Source organism: Cnephaeus nilssonii (assembly GCF_951640355.1).
Source record: "Cnephaeus nilssonii genome assembly, chromosome: 19".
Classification (NCBI taxonomy): domain Eukaryota; kingdom Metazoa; phylum Chordata; class Mammalia; order Chiroptera; family Vespertilionidae; genus Cnephaeus; species Cnephaeus nilssonii.
The window spans coordinates 33,799,816-33,809,023 of record NC_137090.1 but is presented as its reverse complement, the minus strand read 5'-3'; the positions used below and the strand labels follow the sequence as shown (position 1 = coordinate 33,809,023).

Sequence of the window (9,208 nt, the reverse complement as noted above, 5' to 3'; positions counted from 1 at the left end):
GGATGGGTGGACATGAGTGCTCAGACATCTAGCACCTGTGCTCTGTATAGGATTCTGTTTGAGGCAGGCATTTCTGTGTGATTGTGTGCGCCTGCGTGTGTACCTCTGTGTGTGTGTGTGTGTGTGTGTGTGTGTGTGTATTGTGGGGATGGTGGGAAACAGACTAAGTATGGAGGAGAAAACATCCAGTTTTAGCTGCTTTCATTCACTTTTTAATTCCGCAGATATTTCTGGGATACAACCCCAGAAATACAAACATCCTTAGGATGCTTACAGTCTAGTAGGCAAGGCAGACAATAAAACTAATAATCACACAAATCAATACATGTACTTGTTTCCTAGTGCCCAGCCTTTTCCTCTGTTGAGTAATTCACAGTTTGAAATAAGGGTGTTAATGGTATACTGGGTCATGGCTGGGAATGAGACTTACCTTGTGGCTCCAAATAACTCTCTGGGGCTGCCTGAAATCCCATTGGGGGCCTTATCTAGGATTAAGCACTACTCTTTTCCTGAGACCCTGTTTAAAATTCAAATCCCCAGGGGGTGGGGGTGGCAGGTGGGCTCACTGAGTTCATAACTCAGTGCTGTGTCATGAGACAAGGCTGCCCAAAAGATGCCCTGATGGGTACCACAGGGGACCCAGAGGGCCACAGCACAGTCTTCTCCATCCTCCCCTGCTGGTGACTCAGTCTGGCTCTGCCTGCAGAAAGGGGAGCCCCAGGGAGGGAGGCGGGGTAAGGCCTAACCAAAACCCAAACCCAGAATCCCACCGCCTCGCTGCCTGCTGGAAAAGCCAGGAATTCCAGGCGCATCCTACCTGCAGGGCCCGCTGTATCAGATCCGCCCTCCCTTATTGTTCCTGAGGGGACAGTCCTGTTTCCCCATATCAGCTCCGTGGTTGCCCACGGGACTTGACAAGAACTTTAAAGGTTCTTGAAACACATTTAAGTACCAGTGTGCCCCTACCTAATCTCCTGCTCAGAGGCCAAATATGGCATTCTATTGGGGTGGAGGAAGAAATGGAGTCCTGCTACCCCAGAAAGGCCCTGGAGAGGCAGGGTAAGTTCTCCCTGGCGGCTGCAGCACTGTCCCGGGCCAGGCGGGCTGGTCCCCTCTACAAGAACCTGCATGCTTCCTTGCTTCCTTCCTCTTGGTCCCTCCCTCACCAACCTACCTGGAGGCAGGTAATAAAGCAGGAGGAGGGAGATGGATGGATGGGGAGGGCGGAGAGCCACGTGGTGCCATAAAGCCCAGCTAACGAGCCCCCATCCTGGGAGTGTCCAGCCTGCCGGAGCCAAGGCTCGGAGTGGGACTGCCAACCTTGGGAGCCGGAGCAGCAAGGCCTGGAGAAGGCCATGCACCGAGGCGCGCCAGGACCAGGCCTCAGGGGCCTCAAGGGGGCCGAGGGCTCTGTCAAGGACTTGGGGGGCTCTTGCCTGGAGGCCGGGAAGGACTTTGGGGTGCTGAGGGAGAATGGCGCCCCCCGCGGCCTGGGCGAGGCAGAGGAGGTGCCGAGTAGTAAAAAGCGCGCCCGGCCGGTGCGGTCCAAGGCGCGGCGCGTGGCGGCCAACGTGCGGGAGCGCAAGCGCATCCTGGATTACAATGAGGCTTTCAACGCGCTGCGCAGGGCGCTGCGGCACGACCTGGGCGGCAAGAGGCTCTCCAAGATCGCCACGCTGCGCAGGGCCATCCACCGCATCACGGCGCTCTCCCTGGTCCTGCGCGCCAGCCCCGCGCCCCGCTGGCCCTGCGGGCACCTGGAGTGCCGCCGCCAGGCTGAGCGCGCGGGGGCCGCCGGGGACGCGGGCTCCAGTCCGCAGCGGCCGGCGCCCACGCCCGCAGGGCTCTTGGCACCGCGCTGTGCCTCCTGCTCCCCGCCCCCGCCCCCGCCCCCGGGGCGGCCAGGGACCGAGGCGCAGGGCTTGGCGCAGGCTCCCGCGGGAAGCTGGCGCTGGTGTCCCCGGGCGCCCTTTGCCTGGCCGCTGGGCCACCCGCGGGCGGGCTCCGGGCTGGGCTACCCGCACCCCTGACCTGCCCTCACAGCACTGGGACTGGTGGAGGGAGGAGCCAAAGTCGGGATGACTGCGAAAGAGGAGACAGCAAAAAACAAAACCCAAACCCGGTGAGACTGCGCTGAGGCCTGAGGGGAAAGGAGGCTTGGCCAGTGGGAAGGAACCGAGCCTGGGGCTGCGCGCCCTGCCGGCTCTTGCTCACGTTCGGACTGGATGCACTCCTGCTGGAAAGTGACTTTGGGTTCCTGTGCCTCTGACTCCTGTTGTCCCCCGCTGCGTTTTGGGAGAATGGGTGCTTTGGGACAGGGGACTTGTATGTGGGAGTGTGGGTCGCACTGGTGTGGTCTGATGGCACAGTGTGGGGTCCCCTGCCCCTGCCCCTGCTGATGCCCCAAGTCTGTGCTCTGGGAGAGGTGATCAGCAGCAGCCAAATAAAAAGGAAGCTAGCATCTCTGTCTGCTACCAGCACTCCACGGGGCCCGGGGGCTCAGGGTGGCCCAGGGTGGCAGAAGGGCCTGAGGGACCTGAGAGGCCTGGGGGCTCCCCCTGAAGGCCCAGGTAGGTACTTGGGGGCATTGAATCATTGCAAGACCCCAGGTGAGGCTGAGCACAGCGAGGGGCACCGTGGGAAAGGACATTATTGGGAACAGGGGAGGCCAGGCCTGGAAAGCGGAGGGTGATCAGCCCCACCTCTGGACCCTGCACATCGGCCAGCTGCAGCCGGCCACAGTGAGGACAGCAATGGAAACAGTGTGGGGCAGTCCCCGAGAAGGAAGCTGAAGGTGGGGCCCAGGAGTGGGGGTCAGTGACTCCTGCCTGTACCCCCAGTGATGAGATGGAGCTCCCAGGGAGCCCGTGCAGCCGGGACCACTGTGTTGAGAGGGGGCCTTAGAATCCAGGCAAGATTATGGGGAGGAGGTTAAGGGAAGTGGGGCCTCAGGCCAAGGCTCCAGAGGAGGAAGTGAGAGGCACAGCCAACCCCCTGCCCCCAGAGATGTCTGGAGAGCACTGTCATCTAATATGGACACTCCTGTGCTAGCGTCTGGCCTCACTTGGGGGGCAAGGGGGAGGGGCTGGTTGCTGGGGCAGGTGCTGCTTGCTGGGGGAGGACCCAGATGTGCCAGGGGCAGGCTGAGAGCTCTCTGGTCTCCTTGGAGAGCTGGGCTCTTGCCAGCAGGGGGAAGAGTTGCACCGCTCAGAATGGGGGGCCCCACAGGAGCTGGAGAGACGCTCTTAGCCCTGGAGGAGTGAGGGTTCCCCAGAACAGCTGGGGTGAGGCTCACTGCCATCATTCAAGATGTCTTTGCTTGCTGGCTGGTCCACTTGTCTCACAGACTCCCAAGTTCACAGGGCAGGGGGCTGGGGTACAGATCACAGGAGGGCTGTGACTCTGGGTCATAAGGGTCATGGGGTCCAGCCAGGAGCAAACTGTGGGACTCTGGCCCCAGGCCTGCCCACCGAGCCTTCCCTGTCACGAGAGGCAGCGCCACAGGCTGAGGGTGCACAGGAAAGGGACAGTGAGCCTGGGAGCCAGTCTCTGCTAGCACTGACGACATGTGTGACCCCTGGCATCACTTAACCTCTCTACTCCTCCACTAGCTCACCTCTGTCCCAGGCGACTGCCTCCGAGTAGCTGCGAGGACTAACATTCCTTCAAAATGCACAATTTCTGGCAATTAGAAGGTGTCCCATAAATTGTTACTAATTCTATATTATTACGCTCTTACGACAGACCAGCCAGGACAATGCTTCCACCTTGCTTCAGCCTGGGGCTTTTATTCTCTGCTTCCCCAAATTCCAGGACAGAAAGAGCTGAGGGTTCTCTTGCCCGGTTCAGCACCAGCGTGGTGAGGGTGCCCCCTGAAGGTGGAAGTGTGAGGTCCGCAGAGGCTGTGAAAGTGCCATTGACCCTGAACAATGTGGGAGGGTGAGGGGCTCGGGCCACACCCACAATAAAATATCCGCCTGTGATTTAAGTCAGTCCTCCGCACATTGTGGATTCCTGTCCGAAGATTGACAATGCAGCTGACCCTCCAACACCACAGGTTCAAACTGTGGGGGGCCACTTAAACACAAGATTTTTAAAAATCCTTGAATAAGAGAACGCGTGAGGTTTAAATCCAGTTTTCAAGGGTATTTCTCAGTCTCCTCACTTATCCGCTGAGTAATCTTGGCAGACCGCCTCATGATGGTGAGCCTTGGTGTTCCCATCTGTATAATGGATTTACATAATAAGACTTACATCATAGGCTGCTGTGCAGACTAAATGGGCTAATGCATTTAAAGCACTTAGCATAGTGCCTGGCCCAGGCAGCACTCACTGACTGGAAGCTATTAAGACATTTTCTATTCACAAAGGCTGGAATAAGGGGAGGATGCACGGGAAGGTACGTTTGTAAACTCGAGTCCACAACGTGTCGGTTATGATTGTTTTATCGGGGCTATGTGTTTGAGTGCACACACCTGTATATTTGCCGGCTGACATGCGTTTGCCTAGCATCCTGGGATGGATCCTGGGCTCTTTTTTGACATGCACAGATTATGGTCATGCTTATATAGATGTGTGGATGTGTATTAGTGTGTGCATATGTGAATGTATTGACCTAGCCGGCACCCCCTCCTCTCCCTGAGGCTTTAGGGGATCCTAGGCCAGAATACCTTTAATTGTGTGCCTTCCAGGCTTTTTGGAACCCTTGCTTGATTTTAAAAAAATACATTTTCATTGATTTCAGAGAGGAAGAGAGAGAGAAACATCAGTGATGAGACAGAATCATTGATTCGGCTGCCTCCTTACACCCCCCGCACTGGGGCTGGAGCCCGAAACCCTGACCGGGACTCACCGGGACTTCCTGATTCCTAGGTTGATGCTCAGCCACTGAGCCACGCTGGCTGGGCCTTGCTTGATTTTTTTTTTTTTTAATCTGCTTCCAAGACCATACCATTCTTCAAGATAACGGATTTGCTGTGGAGAGAAGATAAATCTGTGAGTGTTCAAGAAATGGAAGTTATCAACTGAGACCAGATAGGTTTGTCCAAATATAGAGAAAAACAGTACAAGATAGGTATTAAGTGAACATAAAATGGAAAGTACTGGAGAGAGAAAACTTATGTAAGACAGAGCTGCTAAAGTTATGTCCCAAAGATATGAAGGACTGATTACACAAAGAGAAATGATGTACGTATACGGTTAGCACCAGTGGCCCACTCAGATGTGTTCCACGGGGAGAGAGCGTTAACCTTGCAAGGGCGGAGGGCGATAAAATGACAGCACTCCCAGCAACGTCACACTCACCAAGGGCCGCGGGCACTCAGTCTCCTGGCTTCTCTTGAAGTCTGTGCCTTCCAACCCTTCCCTCACACTCCCTGCCTCCATCCCAGGGAACAGCACCTCACCTCTCTAGCCATGAAGGAGACATACCAGCAGAAAGAGGTAGCAATGATCAGACCCAGTGCCGTCAGGGATGTGGAGCAAAGGGCACATTTACAGATTTCTCGTCATGTGCATCTGTTCCTTTTTGGTCAAGAACAATTTGGCAAAATCCAAGTCAAAATACTTCCAGGGGCCTGGCCAGTGTGGCTGCGTGTTGACCACTGCTCACATCTCAGCATCCTCCGTGCTCAGGGGAGCGAGGCTGGGGCGGGCAGAGGTGGAACGAGTGTTGGCGTGCACACGCCTTGGGTGCCTGGTTGGAGTTTTCTTCTCCCTCCAGTTCATCCGGCCACCCTTAACTATGAGCCAGGCACTGGGCCAGGGAGCTGGGTGCCCGCCTGCCCCTCCACGACCTCATAGCCCAGCGGGGCAGGGGGGCAGAGAAGGGAAGGATTTTCTTCAGTTCCCTGTGCCCACACCAGGGAGAGGCCAGCTGCAGACCAGGCGGGCCACCCCTCTGTCTAGCTGGGCAGGGCTCACAGCTCGGACCCCGAGGCAAAGGTGGAGTCGGAGGAGCTCTATGCTCTTCCTTCTGGCCCTGTGGCTCTGCAGGAAATGGGCCCAGCGTTCCAAGATCCTCCTGTTAAAAGTCTAAAATGCCTGTTTTTGTGAGAACTAGATGTAAAAACAAAACACATGCTGAGTCAATATTGTGCAGGCCAAACTCACTTTGAATGATGAATATGGCCCATGGACCTCCACCTAAGACTTCATTTGGGGTATGAGGGAGTGGGAGCTGGAGCAGCTGGCTGGGTTGGCTCAGCAGCTCTAGAGCGGAAACTGGATACTCCCTCTCCCTGCCTCTCCCCCTCTCCCTGGTCTCCACTCCATTTCTCGTCATTCCCCTCAGCACCACCAGGCCAGTAGATGGCACCATGAGCCCAGCATCTCACGAAGGCAGAGCAAACCCGAGTCCCCAAGTCCTGAAGGCCGGCCCACCCAGCAACATCACAGCCATGGCCCACCCTGGGGACTTCCTGGTTTTCCTTTTCTCTCTGAGTTTTCATTAAGTCAAAAAGTCCCCGTTATGCCAGATTCATTCTGTCTCGAGGCCAGCATTGTCCAATAGAAATATAATGCAAGCCAGGTTTTTAATTTTCTAGTAGGCACGTTAAAAAAGTAAAAAGACGCAGGTGACATTAATTTTAATAATTTTCTTTGGCTCAGGGCATCCAAAATATTATTTTAATATATAATCAATGTACAAAATATGAATGGGAATATTTTGCATTCTCTCTCTTTTCTTTTCTTTGTACTAAGTGTCCGAAATGTGTGGGTTTTATACGCACAGCACATGTCAGCTGGGACCAGACACATTTCCAGCGCTCAGCAGTCCTCTGGCTAGAGGACCCGGATCTGGGCTGGAGGACCTGAGTTCTGCCACCCAAGGCCCAGCTCCCAGGTTGTGACATGGAATTCGGTCCAAACGGGATGCTGACATAGGGCCTCGGGGTCTCAGGGACCCAACTTGCCACCCTCTACAGGAAGTCTCATATTTAAGAAGGTGCTGGCACATTTGTGGGAGTTCCTGGGCAGGGGAGCTCAGCTCACCCCATCTTTCTGTGCATACTTGGGGTGGGTGAGAGCCTTCCCAGGTGAGGAAGAGGCCACGCCCCATCCCTGCTGCACAGGCAGGGCAGGGACCCTGGAGGTCTGCGTTTTGCAAATAACAGTGGATTTCCAGGATTGAGCAACCATTCTTAATTTAATGTAGTCATATTCATCAAACCTGAGTATTTGCCTCAAAGGCACAATTTTTGAAACTGATTTGCCTCCAGGAGTTCTTTTAGCTCCCCTGGCACCGGCTCCTCGCTGCTCTCCCCCTCCCCCTGTGCCCAGTTCTTCACAGTCCCCGCCCCATCACACTCCCTCCTCTACCTGTGCCATTCTTGCTGGAAGTGGCATTTCTGAAGCCAGCTAAGTACACCACCCAAAGCCATTTCTTGCTGCTGAAATGGTTCGTTTGGCTTCAAACTAGCCCCCGGACCGGACCTGACCAGAGACTGGTATCTGGTTGGGATGCAGTTTGGGATGAGCATCACTCTCCATTCCCAGGCCTTGGTTTTCCCGTCTGTGAGAGCAAAGGGTTTGAACCACATCACCTCTGAGCTGCCTTCCATCTCTAACTTCCCACCACCATCATGCATGACCCCAGGGTTTGAAACTGCTACAGCCTCCTGCAAACCACACACACACACACACATACATACACACACACACTCACATACTCACACACACACACACTCACACACACACACTCACACTCACACACACATACACTCACACACTCACACACTCACACACACACTCTCACATACTCACACACACACTCACACACTCACACACACACATACACACACACACTCACACACACTCTCACATACTCACACACACTCACACACACACTCACACACTCATACACACACACTCACACACACACACATACACACACTCACACACACTCACACACACACACACACTCACACACACACTCACACTCACACTCACACACACACACACTCACACACACTCACACACACACCCTGGTGTTTCCAGGTCCCCCTTATAAAGGTAAGGAGAGAGACTGGGGACATAGAGATGTAGAGAATAGAGAAGGAGGCAGAAACCCAGAGAGAAGACAGAAGAGAGAACAAAGACAGTACGAATCCGAGTGGACGGGCAGCCAGAACCGGGGCCTCTCAGAGTTGGTGTGCGCCCCCAGGAGCCCCGGGCGCCTGCTCCTTAGCGCCACAGAAAAGCTCTGATGGGCATGAGATGCAGCTAACACTCCCCCACAACACCCGCTCTGCCCCACACCTTGGTGAGCTGCTCAGAAACCCATTCAGTGGGCCCTGTTGGTCCAGGCAGGATCCTGCAGGGCCCACACTGGGGCTCCATCTCCCCTTCTCTCCTGGAGCCAGGAGCCAGGAGCCAGGAGCCAGGAGCCAGGCTCTGGCCTCGATGCCTCCGGGAGTTGGAGGTCATGGTCGGGGTGGGATGCAATAGGTTCAGGGCCCCGTGTTTCCCGACAGATAAGAGGAAGCAGCCACCTGCCCCAGGGGAAGAAAAGTAGGGGGCTCAATTCCCCAGGACAGCTGGAGAGACCCCACCCCGGGTGACCCACCCTCTCTCTTTCCCCACCCAGAGCCCCCAGCCCAGAGGAGCAGGCCTGTGGCTGGGCCGGGCAGTGGAGGTCAGCCAAGTCCCTCCGGGCTGGGCCGGGCTGGGCCGGGCTGGCAGAGCGGGGCTGGGCTGGGCAGAATGCTGCTGGGCGGTTCTCGGGGGAGAGGAGAATTGAAAAGGAAAAGCTTCTCTGAGGAGGGCAGGGAGAGAGGGAGGCCACGTGGGGCGCGCGCACGCACATACACACACACACACACACACACACACACACACACACAGCCGCCCTGACTTCGCCTGAGCCTCACTCTGGAGAGGAGCCTCCTCTCTCCGCTCCTGGAGCTGCTTTCTGCTGCGTCCCCGCCCATCTGTGCTGTCAGCAGCATCAGCAAAGTTGGCCTCCAACTTGAACGGAACTGAAGTCTCCGGCTCCCAGCAGCTCGGCGGGGCAGCGGGCCGGCCCCAGACGCTGAGCTCCGTGGGCCTGGTCAGCCCACCCTCCCACCCTTGCTCCCCGGTGACACTTCAGCCCCTGACCTGTGGGCACCCCCCCCCCCCCGGCTGGGCTGAGGAATGGTGCGCTGAGGTCCCTCCGGAACCCTCTTCTTACGGTCTAGAACCGAAGCGGCCCAAGGTCCGAGCCAAC

General features: G+C 56.2%; 1 protein-coding gene across 1 annotated transcript; it reads left to right on the top strand.

Moving 5' to 3' along the window:
* Positions 1-1,355: 1,355 nt before the first annotated feature.
* BHLHA9 (basic helix-loop-helix family member a9) lies at positions 1,356-2,030 on the top strand (the record flags this gene model as incomplete). The annotated part of the gene is made up of 1 exon (XM_079797774.1): positions 1,356-2,030. The coding sequence occupies one exon, from the start codon at positions 1,356-1,358 to the stop codon at positions 2,028-2,030; it is 675 nt and encodes a 224-aa protein (XP_079653900.1).
* Between the last annotated feature and the right edge of the window lie 7,178 nt (positions 2,031-9,208).